The sequence below is a fragment of the Micromesistius poutassou genome (assembly GCF_964030765.1).
Source record: "Micromesistius poutassou genome assembly, chromosome: 19".
NCBI classification, from domain to species: Eukaryota; Metazoa; Chordata; class Actinopteri; order Gadiformes; family Gadidae; genus Micromesistius; species Micromesistius poutassou.
The window spans coordinates 5,701,109-5,724,361 of NC_140289.1; the positions used below are offsets into that span (position 1 = coordinate 5,701,109).

At 46.5% G+C, this 23,253-nt stretch overlaps 1 protein-coding gene across 2 annotated transcripts in view; it reads right to left on the reverse strand.

Annotated features, from left to right (window-relative positions):
- Nucleotides 1–551: 551 nt before the first annotated feature.
- Nucleotides 552–23,253, reverse strand: part of cep128 (centrosomal protein 128) — a 38,586-nt gene continuing 15,884 nt past the window's right edge. Inside the window, exons 17-26 of one of the 2 annotated variants that reach the window (XM_084483650.1) lie at nucleotides 22,373–22,537; nucleotides 20,038–20,205; nucleotides 17,305–17,364; nucleotides 13,924–14,116; nucleotides 7,497–7,546; nucleotides 6,326–6,349; nucleotides 5,071–5,148; nucleotides 4,230–4,343; nucleotides 2,333–2,438; nucleotides 552–1,357 (exon numbers count right to left, since the gene is read on the reverse strand). In XM_084483650.1, coding sequence (XP_084339776.1) covers nucleotides 1,257–1,357; nucleotides 2,333–2,438; nucleotides 4,230–4,343; nucleotides 5,071–5,148; nucleotides 6,326–6,349; nucleotides 7,497–7,546; nucleotides 13,924–14,116; nucleotides 17,305–17,364; nucleotides 20,038–20,205; nucleotides 22,373–22,537 — 1,059 coding nt within the window. In that variant the 3' untranslated portion in view covers nucleotides 552–1,256. The remainder of the gene's footprint in view (nucleotides 1,358–2,332; nucleotides 2,439–4,229; nucleotides 4,344–5,070; nucleotides 5,149–6,325; nucleotides 6,350–7,496; nucleotides 7,547–13,923; nucleotides 14,117–17,304; nucleotides 17,365–20,037; nucleotides 20,206–22,372; nucleotides 22,538–23,253) is intronic. The other variant, XM_084483651.1, reaches the window with a different exon arrangement.

The following is a 23,253-nucleotide window of genomic DNA, read 5'->3' on the forward strand; positions in this document are numbered from 1 at the left end:
ATCGATAAAGTGGCTTCAGCCATTCAAAGCAGGCTGCCTTGTATGACATTAAGACGAAACATCCACACAGCAGGCGGCCCAATGTAAACCTTTGAAGTGGAGCAGCAAATTAGAGAGTTGTGCTCTCCCCACTGAATAAGTGTCATAAATTGACTTGTTGTCCTTGCTCCACTGAAAGATATTGTTAATGTACTACCTAGCTAGAATGTTTTGCCTTCCTCCACTGAAAGATATTGCTGATGTTCTACCCTGCTAGAATGTTTTGCTTTCCTCCAAAGGTATTGAGTTTATACTAGCTAGTTGCGCTCTCACCACTAGGTGTTTGTAGAGGACGTGTTCGATGTAGTGAATTCATGTTTTGGGATAGTTGCCGAAGTCACTGTACACGGAAACACTGTACACGGAAATGGATGTAGCATCTTGTATGGTGTAGTAGCCAAACCTGCAGGAGGTTGTTTATTTATTATATTTCTATACAATTCTTAAAAAATATACATTGTGAATACATAACTGTTTTTTTATGAACAAAATGCATGAGGCAAAAACAACTATAAAAACTATAGAATATCTTATAAAAAGTAAAATAAATAAAAACCACAACTATTATGTCAGGTGTTCTTCTACAATACAGTTAGTGAATACAGTAAAACGGTTGCAAACATAAAAAGTACATATATAATGTTTATCGAGTACATAAGACATGTATCTACAGACACATAGGTGTCTATGTGTCTACAGTAACATTGTTCTGAAATCAAGTGTAACCACATTGGCATGATTTTATCATAGAGCACATATCTATAAAAACGTGTGAATGGAGTGTAGAATGTAACCAAGCTCATTCAAATTCATTTGAGGCTAATTGTCTGTCTTCATAGCCCTTCTGTGTCCATTAAAAATACAACATCAAGTCAAACGCTTTATTCATTTATAAATACCAAAGAAACGAGCCATTCTTCACATTATGAACACGTCACCCTCCTCTGCTAAAGTGTTTCTGAGAGGGGACCACACTACAGAACCCCTGACCCCTTGACATTACCGTGGTTCTTTGTACTGACCGGAGCACCTTCAGTGTCTGCCTTGTTGAGGTAGCTGATGAATCCAAGGCCTAGTTTGGTGAAGTCAAGTTTGCAGTGAAGCACCATGCGTGTAGCGGTCAGGTTTTGCCGGAGGACTCCACCCCTCCACCCCCACCCCTCTCCTGTGTTTCTGACCGACTAATAGGGGGACCGGCTCTAGAGACGGGGGGGGTTCTAGTGATTGTGGTTCCTGTGGTTGCTGTGGTTCCTGTGGTTCTTGGCACCGTTGACGGGAGAGATGTCGGGTTCTGGGCTGGTGGGCCGTTTACCGGGGGCTTCTCGGGAGATGTGATGGTGACGGGGAAATGGAGGGGGAGAGAGTTACACACATATATACACCTTGGTTTATCATCTCATCCAAAAGAACAGGAAACAGATAATACACATATTGCTTAGATTGTACAGCGTTGATTATTTTGCATTAGTTCTTCATTATATCTCAGCTATGTTAATACAGCTTACCTTCACTATAGCGCACATCAATATAACGCAACCTCCAATATAACGTGGTGCTGGTCTTGACCTCAATTTTGCATGAAGATATAATTTGATACATTTTCCATCTCTGCAATTTAGTTGATTTAACCCAAAGGGACCCATATGATGGTGAAAGTTAAGGGTAATTGAACTTCCCCTTCCATTGTTTACCACGAGTCATGGCTGAAAACAATCTCTCACACGGCTAGACCAGACCGCGAAAGACGTAAACAACTGTCTCTAGTCTTGGTTAGTGGTTCTGTCTTCCTCAAACTGGGCTCACTCTACACATCAGCCTGGATATTTCTTTGGCCCGGACCCATTGTGTCAAGATGTGGGACAAAGCCCCTCTGATTGGCCCCCATTGGAGACAAACCCCCCCCACAGGACCGGATCAGACGGGTGTTCCCTCCGCAGTGGGTCACCTCGCCCCGCCAGACTGCCCGTGACATTACCCAGTACGTTGGCTCAGCGCCGGCAGCCAATCAGAACGCGAGGAGCGGAGTAGAAGAAGAAAACAACGACGGGATGACAGAACGGCTTCCGAGGGAGGCCGTGGACGAAACCAAGAGCAAGAGAAAAGACTGTAATTTGTTTTTTTTCCGAGGTTTGTTGTTGACTTTTCCTTCGCAGGCTCCCGTTTAAAAGTCAAAAAATGGTGTGTTTAAAAGGTGCTTCACGGTGTGGAGGGACTGGGGCGGGAGTAGAGGTAAAAAAAAACAACACACCACTGGTTAACACGCCCACACACACACACACACTGCTGTACTCACGCCGGTCGGACCTGGGTGAGCTGGCGAGGGGTGCGGATGGGCCACGGACGGGGGATGAAAGGCTGGCGAGCTTGGCGCTCCGGGACGTGGCGTCCAACTTCTCCTCCTGTGAAGGAAGAAGAAGAAAGAGTCCTCAGATGTTGCGGTTGTTGTTGTTGTCGTCGTCGTAGGCTGTGTTTGTATTGTTGTAAAAGTAAAAAGTTGTATCAGAGGAGGAGATTATTTGCCACGACGTTGCTACTACATCTACTGTTAGGTATTGTACTGATTAGGTATTCACAGAGTATCCGTAGATACCGCAGATTGTTTCTCTTTGCTTTACTATGAATAGAACATGGATTTTGAACGTGAACTGCCTTATTTGAGTTATGTACTTGCTTAGGATCCTGAGGATCACATTTGTTTGCTTTTTATTTTATTTCTTGCATTTTATTGCTCATCATTTTGTTGGTCTTATTTTGAACATGTTCAATAAAAACAAATAAAACATAAAAACAAAAATAAACCTGAATATTTCATAATATTTTCCTCCCTCACACTCCTGCATCCGAGAAGATATAGGAGCTTCACACGTCCTCACCCCTCAAACTTTTTTTTCCTGTCCCCACACTGTACTCCCCAAAGGAGCATAGTCTGGGGGTTGTCTTATTTTTTTGCCTCCCCTCTCCTCATGTTGTGTTATGCTGTATTTTCCTCAATGAAATTTCCCATTTTGGGATCAATAAAGTATACATCATCATCATCAGATCATCAAACACCGCAGTGCGGGGTGGCAGGGATCAGAGCAAGGCACTCGGTCTCAGGAGCTCGCGTTCTCGCCCAGGATCTAGCCCTTCACCACACCACCACCTCGCCCGTCTGTCCTTCAAACCAACATGGTCTGCGTGGGCAGCGGCTATTAAGGTGAGGCGACGGCCACTGGCTCTGGCGTGTAAACGCGGGAGTCGTTAGGCCCGAACCAACAGAGAAATTAAAAGCGCTTTAAAAAGGAGACAAGTGTGTGTCCGTTTAGGGGCGGCGTGGTCAAACTGCTGACGCAGCCTGCTGCCAACCAGGACGACATGTAGAGAGACAGAGAGAGAGAGACGGAGAGCCACAGAGAGAGACAGAGAGAGAGACAGAGAGAGACAGAGACAGAGGCAGATAGAGACAGAAAGAGAAAAGATGAATTCATTGATCAATAGAAGCGGTGTAATAAATGTGTGAGTGTCTCGCTTGTAATCGTTCTCCGGAGCGCTCTGGTTCTGATGTTCCCCCGCGCCCGATCCATCGTATGGCTGGCCAGCGTGCGGGGAAAATAAAACTGAAGGAAATTTCTTTCTTTTCCTCTACATACAAGTTGCAAATTGGGTGATGCAATGTAGGCTGTCAAGAGTAGACACGCCGGCCCCCGCCCAGGCCCTGGCGTGGGCGAGGGAGAGGACTGAGGGAGAGAGAGAGAGAGAGACAGAGAGAGACAGAAAGGGAGAGCGAGAGAGACTATCTATATCGACGCTTCTAGTTTTCCCAGACAAAAGCCGATCTATTAAGAGACTTAAAGCATATAAAAAAACACAGGAATATGCTAAGTTGTTTCATTTGGGACACTGGCGCTTGTGCAACATTACAGTCCCATTTCTGCAGAGCGCAAAATCTGCATATTAGCCTGTATGCATATTTAACTCATGTGCTTGCGTGTGTGTGTGTGTGTGGAAAGAGATAACGTGTGTGTGCCCATGTGTCCAATCGCTGTTCGTGCATGTGCATGTGAATGTGTGTATGCGTATATTTGTGTGTACTCGTGTGCACTCTCGTGCGTTCGTGCGTGCGTGCGTGTGTGTGTGCGCGTGTGTGTGCGCGTGTGTGTGTGCGTGTGTGTGTGCGTGTGCGTGTGCGTGTGCGTGTCCGCCCAACCCACCCGAAACTCCTGTATCTGCCGCTTGGACTCGTCCAGCTGATGCTGCAGGTCCCGTACGATGCCTTTGTGTTTGGCGTAGCGCTGCTGCACCGCTTCCCTCTGCCGCTGAGACTCCTGGTGGCACAAAACCCATGCTGCGTCGCCAGAACCGCACAAAAACACAACCACCCCAAACACACCTCCCCCCCCCCCCCCCCCCCCCCCCCCCCACCCCAGAACCCCCGAGCTGAGCCAGCAGCTGTGATCTACCAGCTCGGAGCACTCGGGGCCAGATGGGATAACTGGGCACGTGTTGGGCACGCGACTCCCCCTCCGTGGAAAGCTCTCCGACACATTATAGCACAACCTGCACCGACCCAGGTAATAGTGTGGGATGGATTAACACCCACCACAGTCTGCAGGCTAGGGTACACTGCAGAATAGTTTAGACCCACTGTATGCACCTATACTACTGAGTACACTTACCAGACTGTACTAACATAGGTTACACTGCAGAATATATTGGACCCACTGTATGCAGCTATACTACTGAATTAACCGGTCTGTAACCTTGGTGATACTGCCAGAGGCACCCACCCACCCTCAGTCTGTCCTCACCCAGGTCATTCTGCACCATGCATTAATGCCAATTACCGTGTAGCACTTAGCGCTAGCACAACAGCAAAACAACAAAAAAACAAAACATCCAGACACAAGTGAGAGTGCAGTTCAACCTGATTCTTGGCTGCTGTGGACATAATGACCGGTTGTAAATCTACTTCATGTGTGGTTGTGCTGTAATTGTATAGTGTGTTGCGGTGTGTCGTGTGAGGGTTGTTGTGCAGCAACACACCGGGCTCACCTCAAGGTCTCTGAAGTTCTCCGCCAAACTCACTTTCTCCGGCATGGACTCCAGGTGATCCAGGGCCACCCGCGTACTCTGGTGATGCAGACACACACACACACACACACACACACATTAGACCATGTAGAATGTGGCACGTAGAACGCCAGCCTGCCAGAAAACACCATGTAATGACGCGACTTGCGATCACAAGCCGAGACAAGCTTCAAAGTGTTCTCAGGCCTCGCTGCGTTACAGCAGTCGTCCAACAACATGCCCGCTAATTGACTGCTGCCGCTTCAACCCCCCCACAGCCACGGCGGTACCTTGACACCGGGCTATTTCTTGTTCTGATCCACGTGTGAATTGAGTGATGTCCTTATTTGAATCCATGACTTCCCTCCTCCTCCTTTTCCTGCCGTGGACGCTGAAGTCCTACGCTTGAATTAAATCACGTGACGGTCTCCCCTTTTTCTCGCTCCCCCTCTTCTCTTTTTCTCCTCTGTCCCTCCATCCCGATCGCTCTTATTTGCATGTAATCTTCCCCTCTGTAGCTCATTTAGTCTCAATATTCGTGTATAAGTGTTTCTTGATTGTTCTCTTCACTCGCTTGAACTGTCTCTCAGTTTCCCTTGCTCTCGCTGTCTCACTAGCACGCTCTCTCTCTCTCTCTCAAGGTGTAACTTGCTCTCGCTCACATATTCTCAAAGTCTCAGTTGCTCTCTCTCTCTTTCTCACATGCTCTCTCTCACAATCAAACTTTCCCCATCTTTCACAATCTCACTTGCTCTCTCTCTCTCTCTCTCTCAGTTGCTCTCTCTGACCCACTTGCTCTCTGCGTCTCACTTTCTCTCTCTCACTTGCTTTCTTTGACCCACTTGCTCTCTTTCCCTCTCACTTGCTCTCTGTCTCACTTGCCCTTTCTCTGCCTCATTTGCCCTTTCTCTCGCCGTCTCACTTGCACTATCTCCCTTAGTGTCACTTGCTAAGTTACTTTAAGGGCCCCCCTTGGCTGGCCTTATGACTTAATGGTGATGAGGGAGGAGCCAATCGATAGGAGGGGAGCCCAGCAGACTTTTTAAACACGCGTTATGTTATGGAATTAGCATCTTTCAGTGCCGTTCAAAAATCCCATTGTGACGCAGGGTCTGAACTTCAACATGAGTATTTATTTATTGAGTAACTTATTTAATGTATTGTGTAATCAGAATGCGATTACCAATTAAATGCAATTACAATCAATGCAGTATGATTCGAAACAATCATGTCTTACCATTTCAAGGTCCAACACACGATCCTGTCGAGACAGAGAAGTTCACTTTGATTAATCACTCGCATTAAACGCACTTTGTTAGAGCGCCCTGTGTGCGTGTGCGTGTGTGTGTGTGTCGACTGAAGGGAAAAAGGAACAGTCTGTTCTAACAAATGAACAACAAAAGGAAAGGGGAGTTACTAACACCCACACACCCAACCCACACATGCATATGCATACACCACCCTCATTTACTCACCCCGACTCTCTCTCTCACACACACACACACACACACACACACACACACACACACACACACACACACACACACACACACACACACACACACACACACACACACACACACACACACACACACACACACACACACACACACCCACCCACACACACACCACTCCCCCATGATTTTCCCTGGTGGATCTGAGCGATTTCCCTGCTCTAATGATGCATAAGTGATGCTTTGCCGCCTAACTGCCACTCAAACACACACCTGCCGGATTGTTCTGTCCTCCCCCACTCCACCCAGCACTGTATGTGTGTCCGTTATCGGTTTGTACTGTAATACACTCTCCTCTCACTCCCGCTTCCTATTCGACTCTCACCTCTCGTCAAGTGCCCTTTTCTGTCCGCTATGGAAATATGTATGATTGGTCGCTTTCCTCTCCCTCCCTGTGTCCACATTTCTCACTCTCTCTCTGCCATTTCGATTCTCTCCCTTTGTCACAATATCTCTGTCCCTCTCTCTTCTTTTCACTGTCGCTCTCTCTCTCTCCTTCACTGTCGGCCTCTCTCATCCCTCATAATTAAAAGCTTGTCTGGGCCTGAGACAGCTGACTAATTGTGAGAGCTCTGGCAGGTGCCACCAAGTCACTGCAGATGGTGGCCTCTTTACCAGCATGCACGTACAGCCTGACCACATGCAGGGGAAAACCAACCATGTACAGGCAGAAACGTACGCACACATAGTCCCACTCTGATGAAATGGGAATTAATGGAGCCAGTGGGGATGTGAAGGACAGCCCTGTACATGTGTTGTGGAGACCTGGTACTCTGTTGTCTGGTACCATGTACTACTACCTGTTGTTGGTGCCTCTAACTTCAGCAGGGTCCTACTGTGTGTGTGTGTGTGTGTGTGTGTACACACAAATACATTAGAAGTTTCCACACAAACCTGAAGGCCTCTCATCTCCTCCTCCTTCCTCCGGCTCCTCTCGAGCAGCTCTGGAAGGAGACCAAACACAGTGGATGAGAAGATTAGCGCATTGCACTAGAAAGGTGATTTTCTTTCCATTTATTCTTAATTCAGGTTTCGGAGACACATTGAGGGTGAACCTCATTTTCAACAGTACCGAGATTACAAACAGATGTGCACACGAAAAAATATATAAAACATACCAATATACAACGGACAGATATACAGATCATTTTCAAACATTAAATTTAAACAAGAATTCACCAGTGAACATTCTCTATCTGTAAGTGCCATGGCGCCAAGAACGTGTTTAGTTATAGAATTTTATTCTATAATTTTATTCTATAACTATTTATTCTATAATTTTTATTTATTAAGTTTATTCCAGGAGTGAGGTGCACAAAAGCTACTGGATCTTTACCAACAGGCCTGTTGACCTGTGCGCTGTAAATAAAGCATCCTTGGGAGAGAGACTGGGTCTGGTCACATCCTAACCTTCTGTGCTCAAGTCTAATAGTGAGTTGATGTAGGGTGCTAGTTTTATCTGAAAGTGCTATATATATATATATATATATATAAATACATTCAAATGCTGACATTGTACATGGCACTGGGTCAAGGATCTGGCTACTGAGGATGGGAAAGCCATGGAAACTGAATATGGTGTTTGCTCCAAACCCTTTAAGACAACATACCATGCATTATCCTGAATATAACCAGAGCCACGTTGTAGAGGTATTCAATCGCGTTGACGGTAAATCGGCGTCTCATTATAAAAAAAAGGGGATTTGCCATGGGGATTCTTTTCTTTACAGGAAATGCACAGTCGGTCCACAACTGTTGAGTGGCTTGCTGTATTTTCAGACCTGGGCAAGCATATTCACGGCCGCTTAGCGTTGCTCTTGGGACTGAATGCATTACTACAGCCATTTGTTCAGCAAAACTGTAACTATAATTAGTGCTATAACTTACTTTAAACTATCATTTATCATTTAGCAAATGCCGAAGAGACTTGGAGAACATTTTGATGCATCATCATCATTAAGGTCGGGGTTATGGGAATCTTATGGATTCCACGGTAGGCTGCAGACATAGGGGAATCCAACCCAGGAGCTTTGAGCTGGCATTCAAAACACCCTAGCCACTACACTATCCTCTGTGAGCATTCAGAGAAAATCCTTTATTGGTACGTCTCATTGTGTGGGGGGGCGTGGTAGTTTAGAAGGCAGGGCAGGTCATCTGACAACCTCTGGTTGGTGTTGGGCCCACCGATCGTGTTGCAGAGATGCCCCTGAGAAAGACCCACCAGTCCTTGAATGTCATCAGCTTGGTGGACATTGCCTTTTGGTGCATGAACAGCATTTTGATGACCCGTATCAAAATTCACTGCATCACGCTTTGGATTAAAGCGCCTGCTAAATTGTGGCTAAATAGTAAATAGTCAATAGAATGTGTGTGAGATGCATTAGAAGCAGAGAATGCATTAGGCTCAGTGGGTGGATACAAACACAGCCCATTCATAAGGAAGTCACCTCGGGCCACGATGTTTGACGGTTCCAGAAGTTGATCGGAAAGTTTTGTGCTTAAGTAGGCTAATCCGTTTGGAACCCAATCCCTGCACGCAGCCTCGAGCACCATCGGCATTGTGGGTAGAAGATGCCTTCCGTGGCAAAAGTTGAAGAGGAGGTATTAGAAGGGGTAAGATGGTTGGCTTAAGGGAATGCAGCAAAAGCAGACCAGGCAGAGGTGGTGCCATAGACCTTGGCAGGTTCACCGTACTGAGGGTGTTGACCGCAGGGGTTAAAACTAACTTTTTTCACCACCGTCCCGGAAACGTCCCGAAACATTTTGAGTTGTTACTGGTAATATAATAAAAACACAATACATTATGTTGATAAAATAATATATTTATTTCCAGACTAGATTTGTTTAGCTTCAAGATGACAACCAACACCCTCAGTCACAGAACTGTGGTCTACGTGACCTTCTGCCACAACTCCACCATTTAGTGACTGCATTTACCGTAATTTCCCGTCTATAAGCCTCAGTTTATACACAAATTTTCCAAAATTCCGTAAGCTATGCGGCTTATGCATGGGTGCGGCCAATACATGGGAAAATTATTTCTAAAAATCAATTTTCAGTTAATTAGGTTATTCGTTCTTTGCTATGAATTTCTTTCTTATATTGTTCGTTGGTAAGGTTGGTCTGAAGCACTCGTAGAACCTTCTTAGCTCTACCGTAGTGATGGTTAAGCTCCTGACGCTTGTCTCCGCCACTGTACAGTAAACTTTAGAAATCCCCATTGCACATGGAACTGCAACATTGGCAGTGTTGTGTTTCACCAATATGCAGTAGGCCTACATATACAGTACAGCAGGTGAGGTCAGCTCGACTCGCTTCCAATAATTTCAAAAACTTTTTCACGCAACTTCAAAAAATGATTGTATTTATTTTACAATTCAAAAATGAACAAAACTGTCTTCTAAATTAATGAAATGATACTGGGAAACGAATAAACCATTATATAACCATTACCATACCTTCATCTTCAACTGTAGCCTTGCTGAACTCCCTGCATCCTCACTGTCTTTATTCCTTTTTTCCAGATTCATATGGCGGTCTTATCATGGTAAACTAGCTTGTTGTCAGGTGTTTAACAGCGACACGCACTCTGAGACAATAAAGAAAGACAGGTCCTGTAGCTGCTATGCGCGTTTGATGTGCTCTCGCCGTTCTCCTGCACAAAAGTCGGTCGGTCTTAACGTTAAGGGGGAAAAGCAAGTTCAAGTTTAACATAGATTTGCAGTGACCACTTGGCTGAAGGGTTTTATATGCCTATTCATTACATAGTTAGCCCATTTGAAACTTGTGCGGACTATATATGGGTGCGGCTTATGCACAATTGTTTTTTTTATACATAAATTAAAGGCTTGTGGTTTATCCACGATGCGGCCTATATGCGGGAAATTATGGTAATAAAGGATATTTGGTGACAGTATCCTCGTCTCGTCTCAGCTCGAGCTGCAAGCAGTGCGAGAGCAACAGGCTGCAACATTGTTGCAAGCAGTCTCTGCATCTCACTGAACAACACAAACGTGAGCGCGCCAGCCAATTGAACATTCAGTCCTTTTTCCATTTACCTTTTCACGTAAGTCTTTTCCATTGACCACAAACCTGTTCTGGTTCGCAGAAAGTGTTGAAAACAGAAAAATTAAGTCAATGCCCACAAAATTCTCTTTGTCCCAAGGTTGACCCGAGAGAGAATATTGATCCTCCCGATGACAATTAATTACGTCCCTGGGACGACGGGACATCGTTAGTTTTAATCCCTGGTTGACTACACCACCAACACCATTGTTAGCATGCATGGGCAACAGCCGACAGATTGATATTGGACGTGTAAATCCACCAGTATTCACATCAACTGTCAATCTTCACAAGGTGTTTGTAAACGACATGTGACCATGTGTGATCTAACCACCATGATACGGTTTGTATACTTGATACAGTGTTTATTTTCTTTCTTGTTAACAACATGAAGCGAGGCCGGCGATGTGTGCCTTGTATTCCCTCTACTGCCCTGGAAAAACCTAGATCAATCCTGCATTAATCATCGGTTCAAACGCCCGGCTTATGCACAGCTGACTCTTAATACTGAATCAATACAATGTGTTTGTGTTGAATTAACCACCGGGTATTCCAAAGCATGAACGTGGCACTTTCATATCAATTTTGTGTCCAACGGTCCACCGTGGGGCTGTCCAAATGTTCCTGGAGCCCAGCAGACTGCCGTGATTGCCGCTCAATTTTTCTCACTTTCCGTCTCTCGCCTCGTCCTCAAGTTCGATATTCAATCACCCGAGGATGGCTGAATCTCCGCCCCCACGTGCACTCCATCATGCGTGCGCACACGCACACACACACACACACACACACACACACACACACACACACACACACAGCATGCCCTGACCACTGTAACCAAGGAGCTTCTCGGAATGTAAGAACTGCCTCTGAGGAATGCCTGAGATTTCTCCCAGTAACGACCAAGGTGGAGGTTGGAGAGATTGGTTCTCCGGCCGCTAAACGTTTGCTTTTAGCCTTTCAGCTCGTCGGGTTTAATCGAGCACGGCGGGGAGGGAACAGGCACTGCTGCAAAATTGTCCGCCATTGCTTTATTTTTCTACTCTGGAACGCTGAGTCACCTCCTGGCCGATCTACAGAGTGTAGTCCCCGGACCGGTAAGTGGTGGAACTGGAGTCTGGAGTTGGGAGTGTACAGTAGCAGTAGTAGTAGTAGGAGGAGATCAGTCCACTGGTTAGAGCGATTGAGCTCATAGCTGCAGGGTGTCCGTTTGAAGCCCATTGCGTCTTAAGCCCTGCTTGCTCATTTAACAACATGCACCTCAATAAAAATGTAAAACTCTCCATAGAATAGTGAATGTTAAGAGCAAATAGTGAGGTAGCATTTTATTTGAACTCCTCCGGAGTGCTCAGGTCGAGCGAGGGGCCATGCTTGTGCACTTTCTCTCCATCTAACACTAACACTGCATGCTGAGGGTGCGAATGATTTCAAGTCTGTCGGGTGGGCTGACGGATGACGGCCGGGCCGCGGTAACCTAGGCGATGCGCTCGTCATCCCTGTCAGACGGTGGACAGAAAACTACCGCAGAAACTTTGGACCTCACCCAACGGTTTGAAAAAGAAAAATGGAAAGAAAGACTGGGTTGGATCAGGTTCTTATTTTTTAGGGCTTTGGGAAAAAGATCTTAAAAAAAAAGATTAATCTCCGAGAACAAAATAATTAGGGACGTCTCCCTTTCTTCCCGCAGTAGACGAGGGGATGCAGTCAATTAGCAGACGGGTTTTGAAAGCTCTCTCGTGTGTTTAAGGGCCAACAAAACAGAAAATAACTTAATCTTAACAACACAACCACTCCACCGCCCACCCATGCCACACAACACTGAAGAGCACGACTAACAATCATGTCCTCCACCTTTCTCTCTCCTTCTCCAATCCACCTCTACGCCCCTCGCTCTCTCCCTCTTGCTCTCTCTCACTCACTCCCTCCCTCCCCTTTCTCCCTCCCCCCCTCACCCCCTCCACCCGGCTTGATTCCCCTCTCTCCCCGCCCCCCTCTTTAAGCCCTCGGTAAGCCCTGCCTCCTCTCACCTCTGCCGCTCCCTCCCCCTTAATGGAGGCCCAAATTAGGGCGATTTTCTTTGATTGTTGAGGCGAACCCGCTGGAATAACACGCTGTTCCGGCGCACTGGAGAGCAGAGAGCTGCAAATGCGTTGAGAGGTGAGGAGGTGAGCTGGGATGGGAACTATTTAACAGCGGGAACGCTCAACACTGGCGCATGCACGTAAAAGACGAATACACAAACTCACACAAACAATCATACACAGTGGCACACATGCACCCCAGTGCATAGATAACAGAAACACCATATTATAGTGTAGAGAGAGAGAGAGAGAGAGAGAGAGAGAGAGAGAGAGAGAGAGAGATAGAGATAGAGATAGAGATAGAGAGAGAGAGAGAGAACTGGATATGCATCTGTGGCGACCTTAAAGCAGACACGGCACACGCACCATGACGTCAACATGTTTGATTGCCCCAAACCTCCATCGCCACCGTCTCGCTACAACAACCGCTGGTACGAGCCGCAGCGGAGCTAGTAATAATAACGGGAAAAAAACCTGGCTCTGAAATGCACCTTTTTTTTTGTCAGAAGCGAGAGGAGCCGTGGGAGTAGGTTTCTCTGCAAAATGCTGTCAAAGAACCTTTTTACGTCGGGTGACTTTGAAGCCTTTTCCTTTTTTTTGTGCCCATTTGCTTTCAAACTTTAAAAGTTGCCATGACGAGGAAGCTCGGCTAGAATCTGTGTTACACACCGGCATGTGTTTGTACCCGTGTGTCTGTGTATATGAATTTGTATATCTGTATAGAATGTCTATGTGTGTGTGTCTGTGTGTGTGTGTGTGTGAGTGAGGGAGTGAATGTACTTCTGTGTATATCCATGTATGTATACCAGATTAGTGAGTTTGTAAATCCGGATCCGTACTATATTCCTTGGAAATATATTTACGTGTGTGTGCGCGTGTACCTGCTTAAGTAGACGTACATGTGTACCTGCTTAAGTAGATGTACACGTGTGTGTGCGAGTGTACCTGCTTAAGTAGATGTACGTGTGTGTGTGTGTGTGTGTGTGTGTGTGTGTGTGTGTGTGTGTGTGTGTGTGTGTGTGTGTGTGTACCGCCTTAAGTAGATGCATATGCGCGTGTGCGTGCGTGCGTGTGTGTGTGTGCGTGCGTACCGGTTTAAGTAGATGCATGTGTGTGCGTGCGTGCGTGTACTGTAAGCCAGTCAGTGAGAGGTGAGGCAGCGTGCTGCGGGCCGCTACCTTTCTTCTCCGTGCCCAGCGAGTGCAGCAGCTTCTCCTGCTGGTGGAGCCGCTGCAGCAGGGACTCCTGCTCCTCGTCCCGGCTCCGCCGCGCCTCCTTCAGCTGCTCCTTCGCCTGCTGCTGCTGCCTCCTCAGCCGGCGCTCCCGTCCCTCCCGCTCCTGCACCTCCTCGCACAGCCAGCGGAGTTTGCTCTGGGGGAGATGGAGGAGGAGGAGATAAGAGGAGGAAAGAGGAGGTGGAGGAGATGGAGGGGGAGAAAAAAGAAGGTGGAAGAGATGGAGGAGGAGGAGATAAGGAGGTGGAGGAGATAGAGGTGGTGGAGTAGATAGAGGAGGAGGAGGAGGAGATGGAGGTTGTGGAGGAGATAGAGGAGGTGGAGGAGGAGAAGAGGAGGAGGCGATAAGGAGGAGGATGAGATAGAGGAGGAGAAAAGAGGAGATAGGAGGAGAAGAGGAGGAGGAGATAAGGAGGAGGAGGAGATAGAGGAGGAGGAGGAGGACTTAGATGGATTCATTAAGGTTCATTAATCCATTAAGTAGCACAAACTTTCAGACAATGAAACGCAATTAATCAAACACTTTAGACCGCTTTCACCATGCATTTGTTTGTGCTCCTGTACCTTACGGTATGCAGTCTCATATCTTAATGCAGCTTGGACCAAGCAAAGGAAGCTCCGAACAGAAAAATAAAGTTATTTGAATTAAATGTAATACTGCCACTAGCATCAGAGGAGAGGCACTCTTAAATGTTTGTCAATATTCCATGGGCACGCCAGAATATTTAGTTAATACTTTGGCAGAATTAAAGAAAGCCAATGTGTGTGGATGAGATTCCGCGTTAAGTCCCATTTAATTTAAGTTTTTGGAAAAAGTAATGGGAACGTTTTGTCAACGTCAAGCAACTTTTTTCACTAACTGCTTTGACATGGTGCTGTTCTTCTTCTGCTGAACACTAGAGGGCGCATTGAGTTTTATTATCAGTTCCACTCATCGGTAAGATTGAGACTTTTAAGATCTAACCACGCCGGGACACTGTTTTTTTTATTTATTTTTTGTCAGGTGTGTACGTTTAACATCGGGGAATAACTCAAATAGGGTAATGAAGAAACGTAAACCGGAAACAGTATAACAAGGCACACACATTCGGTTGAAGAAAGCTCAAGGAAGTTTGCATTTGTCTATGTTCGATTGATGAAGAGAGCCCAGCCGTGCTTCCATTGTCCTGATTTTCAAGTACGTCGGCATGAGAAAAAAATAAATGAACAGACAAAGCTTTATCAACACGCAGCCCATTAACGCAGTGCTCGCAATGCGTAAAAAAACTGTTCCTCGACTATAAAAAATAAGCATGATTAATCCGATGCTTACTTTTCTCTTGGAATTAGATAAGAGCTTTTTGAAAACAGGGCACCCCACTTGTAACAAATGATTAATAGCGCAGATGAAAACAAATCATTATATATCGGGGAAAAGGATAGCCACCGCGCTTTTAAAAACTAGGCATCAGGGTTGGCCCAATCGACACCCCGCAATTCTAAACCCCAAAGGATTTGACTTTAATTAGATATTTGCTGTTACTGATTAATGGCCCCATATCAAAGGGATAGCACAAGTGAAATATAAATGTATGAGATAAGATTCATTGTCCCTCCCTCCAACATGTGTTTTTCATCCAGGATAAAAATAAAGCATGCACTTCTTTGTTCACTCAAATGAAACAACATTTCCCATAAGGTGTCAATCATCTGTCCACAGAGACCTAGCTTCAAACTCCAGTAGGCAAACGATGCAAAAAATTGTTTTCTGTCAAAAGAAATCATCGCTTACTTTACTTTTTTGAGTTAGCTACCATCACTCGAGGAAACTATTTTAAGGGATGACTCGAAACAGTTGACTGTTGTCAAGCCATGCCCTACAGAGAGCTCAGATTTCAATATAAAGAAGAAAATTCTATGGGGATAGAAGACCAGGAGATTGCTGAGCAGTCACCAATGGGGAGACGGTGATCTGTTACAAGAATTCTCATTGGATACAAAAATAAAAAGCTTTCCAGCCTTTGTCCAAGAAACTGTTAGGCAATACACAATTTGTGCAAAACAAGCAATTTGTGCAAAACAAGCAGGAAAGGAGGGGGAGCGAGAGTGGCTAATTGCTTTGACTTATATCACCCCAACAGAAAACACAATTTACATGTTTGAGTCAACAGTGGACAGCAACTTCACCCAACCATAAATGCAACTACTTAATTGCTTTGTTCTTCTGTATGTGTAGCCGTTGTAGTCATAATGTACATAATCATGTGCTTGACTATACATTATATATTAAGTACTTCATGAAACATTCTCGAGGAAGAGAGAAAAATACAAACATTTAACCTTTTAACTCTGGTGCATGGACTTATAGAGACGGCTTCCGACGGATATAACTGCTGTGGATTAATAATAGTCAAAGGGCATTACAAAATGGCAATTATCTGTAGGGGTCCAGGAACCAAAGTGTTTGAAAGCTGCAGGACTTCTGCATTGTATTCAGTGCACGCCCCGCAGTGTGTCCGGGGTGTGAGACGCAAGCATCTGCATCGGCTCCCTCTCTCTGATAATGTTATTTAAATGAAGGCTTCGGTTTGTAACGGAGCCTCCGATGGCATGCTCTGACTGGGACTTGGGCACAACACGACACACGACACAGTGTCAACACAGGGTGTAACATATTGCAATACACGAATCAGGATGTGATAAATATCGCAGAAAGAGGACGAGTATCATTTGGCATTTAACGCTTCCAAAATGTTGGCCGCACCAGACGATTTTGCTAATTTTTGGCAGAATTCAAGAAAGCCAATCTGTGTCGATGAGATTCCGTTTCAAGTTCCGTTTTAATTTAATTGAAATAATAAATTGTGGGGGGGGGGGGGGGGGGGGGAGTTACAGCAGTAGAGTCCAGCAGCAAGTTTCCAATCTACTTTTTCCTTGGTTTAGAAACAGCAGATGTTTTCAGATTACAGTGAGCCGGTGATACATCATTCTCTCACTGGCAGACCGCTTGGCATCGTATGTGCATTAGCATATCATTAGCATATCATACAGGAACGTCTCCAACGAGCGGCTCATTTATCTACGTTTGGTTATGTAACACGCGCGTGGGAACGGGGACGACACCGCTAGCTAATTAGTGATCATCCGGCCATGTTTTTCTATTGTTCATCATATTTATCTGGTTTAAGATGATCCAGATATTAATCAAATGCTGTTGTTCGTTGTAATTGCTAATTGTGACGCGATTAGAAAAGGTGCCGTTTCAAGGATTTTCTTGGTTGCACCTGGGGGGGGGGGGGGCGGTGAGGGGTGTGGGGTGTGGGGAGGTGTGTGGGGGGGGAATACCTTGGTTTCAGCGAGCCAGCGATGAGGATCCTTCACCAGTCCGGGTATCTGGGAGATGGCCTGATGTAAAGGAACAGAGAGGAGACTGCTGTTTACGTTGGTGTGCATCATGTTGTGTTGACGTTGGACAAAACATGAGGGATTTCATTTTGTTTCAAAGACTGTGTGTGTGTGTGTGTGTGTGTGTGTGTGTGTGTGTGTGTGTGTGTGTGTAAACAGCTGAGGGACTGAAATCCATCAGTGGCAGGCAAGGATGTCAAATTAGTAGCACAGTGACATTTTGACAGCCCATAATAATGACACCCACACACTCCCACACTTAAAACTCTGTATACCCAATATATATCTGCAAACGTACACCCCACAAATACGCGCACCTACGACGGTTACAAGCAACACTAGTGCGTGCGTGCGTGTGTGTGGGGGTGTGTGTGTGTGTCTCGACAGTGACAGCAGTGGAGGATGCAACACATGGGGGGGGGGGGGGGGGGGGGTGGTCTCCCGCCTTTCCTCTCCGTCTCCACAAACAACACGGAGCAGCACCTACATACGTCAATGCACAGGTTCTCCCGCACCTGTCAATCATCGAGTCCCAGCCGAGCGGAAGTAGATCTACCCGACCGCCTTCCTCCTCCTCCTCCTCCTCCTCCTCCTCACCCCCGAACCATTGCCATAGCAGCAGCCCCCTCCCCCCCCCCCCCCCCTTCTCCCTGTCTCTTCACCTACTACCTCTGTGTTTGTTTCTCAGTTCTTTGTGAAAAGACGCCGCTCTTCCCGGAGCCTCTACGTGGCGCTTTCAGGCTGGTTGCTAACGTTTAAAACGTCAACCTGGCCGGGTCGGCGTTTGAACATCAACGTATAAAAAAAAGGTAAAAGGAGGATGTAGTTCAAACCGCGACCTGGCGGCTTTCCAGCGGAGACCGGCGACGGCGGCGGCGCCACATTTCAAGGCGCCACGCAGCGGCGTTTGTTATGGGCACCGCGACGTGTCAGTTCTCTTTTCTCTCTTTTCTTTCCTTAGTCTCCGAGGAACATTGGAAGATGGCGGCGACAGACGGCCGATTGATCCTCGGGAGAGGTAGTCGGGATCCATCCCGCAATGCTTTGCCTTTTAAGTGCGCTCCCCTCTAAAACACCAAAGTGGAACAAGCGCAGTCCCGGTAGTCTTCAACCCAACCTCGACGGTACACTTATCCGCCGTCACACCCAGGTGTGAGTACAACTCCGGGCTGCGGCCCTCTCAAAGTAGGCAGGTCCCTCTAAGTAAGTGAAATGCAACACACCCTTTAACACGTATCGACTCCCCTCATTAGGCCGATCGCTATCGGCTAGTTTGAGGGAGGAAGGGAGAAGGGTGAGGGACAAATGGGAGCAAATCTATATGAGCAGATAGAACCTAGCTAGCTTCATTAAGCCTTGTGGGAACTGGGGGGAAAACCCAAACTCTTGCTGCTAGGTAGGTTTGTGGAGTTATTATTTGGCCACGAGGAGGGTTAGAGACAAGATACGTAACTTTAAATATAGGCTCCTGAAAATATATAGTCACAATATGAAGCACTTGATTATATTATCATTATATTTGCATTAGGTTTTACTGGAATAGGAACTCACTCATCGTCTGAAGGAGAAGGCTGACGTGTGAAAAACGAATCCAACGAAATGTGTTTTGTTTAGTTTGGATGATTTCTATGGCTGCGTAGGCGTCTTCTCAAGGCAATCGCACTAAGCCATTGAAAATGTATTTTTGAGTGCTATTTGAGTAAACAAATGCCCTTTTCACTTACTGCATACACAATAAATAAATAAAATGCACAAATAAATAATGCAATACATACATAAATAGATAAATAAATGAATATAATTGAATATCGGAAACAAATCCACATCAATGCCAGTTCTGAACTTAATGCAAGCTTCAAGTCGGTATGACCTTCCCAACAGCATGCTTGGGTTGATTAGTACACAAACGTGTGCTCTGTTAGTGCGTGTATAGCATGTGCTCCATTGAAAGTTTCAAGAGGCTGTGCGTCATGCTGTTGCATACCGTTGGTGGATTAAAGCACAACTGGGTATAGGTATAGCAAACATGGGAGGAATCTGGCGTTCCTTAACAGGAACTGGAAACGAATGTTACGTGGACATAAGGTGAGGGATTAGTTAGTGAGAACGATTTGGTTAAAGACACACAGACTCTAGCTCTTTCAAGCTCAAATACGTTGTTAGTTTAAAAAAATTGAACTAACGAATAAAAATGTAAAATAAAGTTGAACTAAAATTAAAGATACATGTCTCTGTCTGAAATTTGTCTGAAAATTACCCTGTGACGTATTTTTTTTACTATGATTACAAAGCTTCTAACATAACCTAAGGAGGATGTCCTTTTACTTGATGTGCCCAACAAGTAAAAGATTCCTGGGGTTCTCTGAAGCAGACATTTGATTGATTGAATAATGTGCATAATGTGCATAATTCTGCCATCACTCATTCGCATTAAGGATTCTCAAAAACTGTAGGCGTAGATAATTACCCGAGAGAAATAAAAGAAGAAAAATTAAATACATACACATGACAACAATAGTGTGTGGCTTGCTTTGCAACCACACTAATTAAGAATGAAAGACAAGACGAGGAAAAATTAAGGGCAGAAATAAAGAATGAAAAGAAAAGAAGAATGAAGAACAAGAAACAAAAACGACCCAAAACAGGAAAACTGTTGAGTGGTGTGCTCGTCACCTGCAGCTTGTCTTCGGCGTTCCTGGCCAGGCTCCTGCACGCCTTGTCTAGCTCCTCCCCCGCGGAGGATAGGACCGCCTCCTGCTCCGCCTCCAGGCGAGACACCTTCTGTCCGAGCGAAGCAAGCTCCGCCTCTGAGCCCCGCCTCCGCTCCTCCCCTGACCTGGCCTAGTGGAGGGGGTGGCGGAGGTCCATGTTACGTTACACCCTTCATCGACAGACCCCGACACAAGGCCGTCTCGCACGCACGCACGCATGCACGCACGCACGCGCACACGCACACACACACAGCATTGAGCGTTCCTTCACACACGGTAAACACATTTTTCGATGCTACACAGACATGCGTTGGCGCACATACACAAGAGAGACAAAGCCGCCGACACACACACACACACACACACACACACACACACACACACACACACACACACACACACACACACACACACACACACACACACACACACACACACACACACACACACACACACACACACAGCGTTTTCCTTCACACACTGTAAATAGATTTTCTGTGCTACCCCGACGTGCCCACTGACAAACGCACCACTTTGTTTTTTCATCCACACCTCTGTAAATACATTTCGGGCGCTACACAGCAGACATGCTGCCAACACACACAAGCACACACACACACCCCAGTGTCCAACACACACACACACACACACACTTTAGCTTTTCCTTCACACACAGCAACAACAAACACAACATGTGTGGTTAAGCTAGTGGATCCTGCTTTTTTCGCTAACTGGGGTCTTCATAGCAGAGGGAGGCAGAGGGAGGCCGACCCAGGCAGACCCATCCGCCCATCGGATCAGGGAGGGGGGGGGGGATGCAGATCGTTAGTGCTGTAAGCTCTGGGATAATAAAGCACGTTACGTTATAAGCCATCCCCACCATCCACCCTCCCGTTCGCTGCCTTTGAAAGCAACATGTGGATCAGATCTGGACGCCACAAAACCCCAACCCCAGCTTCTTATCAGTATGGTGAGCCCCATGGGGGTCCAATACATATCCTAAAGATTGCATCATGGAGGGAATGGGCTTTGATAAAAACTTGATTGGGATGAAAGAAAAATGAGTAGGAGTAGAGGGAGAAGGGCAGAGAGAGAGGAGGAGACAGGAGGAGAGAGCAAAGAGGAGCGTAAGGGCAGAGTATGAGGAATGAGTAAGAGGAAAGAGGAAAGGAGAGAGGAGAGGAGGGAAAAGTAGAAAGGACGAGAGGGTAAGGGGACAGAGGAAAGGAGAGAAGAGGAGAGTGGAAAGAGGAGAGGAGGGCAGAGGAGAAAGGAGGAGAGGGTAAAAGGAGAGAGGAGATGAGGCCACCTATTGCAATCTGGCTCCTTGTTGGAAAGTAGTGTCCTCGTTAGTGAGACTTGGTTTATTAGGTCTTTTAATAAATAGGGTTTTCTATAGGATGGGCTCGTGAACAGAGTCTGATTAACCCAGAACTCAATTTAAAGTGAAATACAATGAAGCCAGGGGTGCTTTATCGCACCATGCTGTTCTCAGACTGCAGAATCTCCTGGAAAACGACAAAAAAAAAAAACACAAGACACACAAAACAGGTGGAAAACTATTCTGTTCTTGCAAAAATAAAATAATTCTCTATCTTTGGTTTCTATATTCTTGTTGCTTTGCCTATGTCATAAATGTGATGTACTCGAAGGATTTGGACAAAAGTGTCTAATGAAGCTAATAAATGCAGTGACATGTAGGCTGTGTCCCAATTCAGGGGCTGCATCCTTTGTAGACCGCGAAGGTCACACCGAAGGCCGAACGAGCGTTGTGGAATGGGACGGTCTAGCCTACGGAGCATTTCCGGATTGCGTAACCAGCCGTTAACGTCCTTTACCTTGCGTGACCACACGCCGCTCCTGTCTCCTAGCAACCCTGACAGATGCGGTTCAAACCGGACAGCGGAGGAGAAATATGGAGCCAGAAATCATAATTTTATTTGTTATGTTTTATCTTTTATTGGAGGAGTGGGAAAAGATTCACCGCCGGGTGAAGAGGAAGAGAGGATGTTGGCTTAACGTTAATTAGTTTAAAGTTATATGTCTAGCGTTAATGTCATTGAAAAAAAATCCAACGCGCAATGAATCTTGGGATACGTTGGGCCGTGAAGGATCCATCCGATGGGTCCTTCAAATCCGGGAAACGAAGGCTGCATATCTCAGCCGCATTTGAAGGACCCTTCGAAATGGGACAGCACTTGACGTGCCGCTGTGACGTAAGCGGTCTTCAAATGCGTCCTTCGAAGGATGCAGCCCCTGAATTGGGACACGGCCGTAATTTAAAACGAGCAACATACCCTGCTATCCACTTCCTGTTTGAGCTGCTGGTACTTCCTGTGCAGCACTGAGTGCTCCTCCTCCCTGGCGTTGAGCTCCTGGGCCAGCTTGTCACACTCCTCCTTCATACGGTCCAGCTTGAGACGCAGAGCACGGCTCTGCTCCCTCTCCGAGCTGGCGTCCACCTGGGTGGGTGGAACCACACACACACACACACACACACACACACACACACACACACACACACACACACACACACACACACACACACACACACACACACACACACACACACACACACACACACACACCACAGTTTATTAAATGTGAAGTGCATCATTCACAGTCCGACCATCCTTTATGTAGTTTGGTGGGAAAGTTACGCTCTCTGTCTTTCCTCAGAAAATACTTGACAACTGCTTGTGAGAACGCATCAACTTGAATTTGGGTCTGTGAGAGCACTCAAAGCGTATCGTATTGTTTCTCAGTAGTAGCCGGTATTCGATGCGGCGTCTTAAACATCGACCTTGGAGGGGGGTGCTCCTCTGAAGGTTGAAGTGGTTAAAGCGCAGCGCGCACATGCCAGCGGGCGCACCTCCGCCCCCCCCCCACCCCGCCAAATGATGATAATCCGTGTCCCTGACCTCCCCAGCCTGGCACTCCGACCCCGAGAGAGAGAGAGAGAGAGAGAGAGAGAGAGAGAGAGAGAGAGAGTCAGACCGTGCTCGGCAGCACGCGTTTGTGGCCTTGCCAATAAACACAGGATCCAGCAGGCCCAATTAACAATTCACAGATCGCGGGATGACAGTTTCCAGCACACACGCTAACGGGGGGGGGGGAAACAGCACGGCGTGTCGTTCTCAGAGCCAGGAGAGAGAATTTGTTTATTTGGAAACGTCAA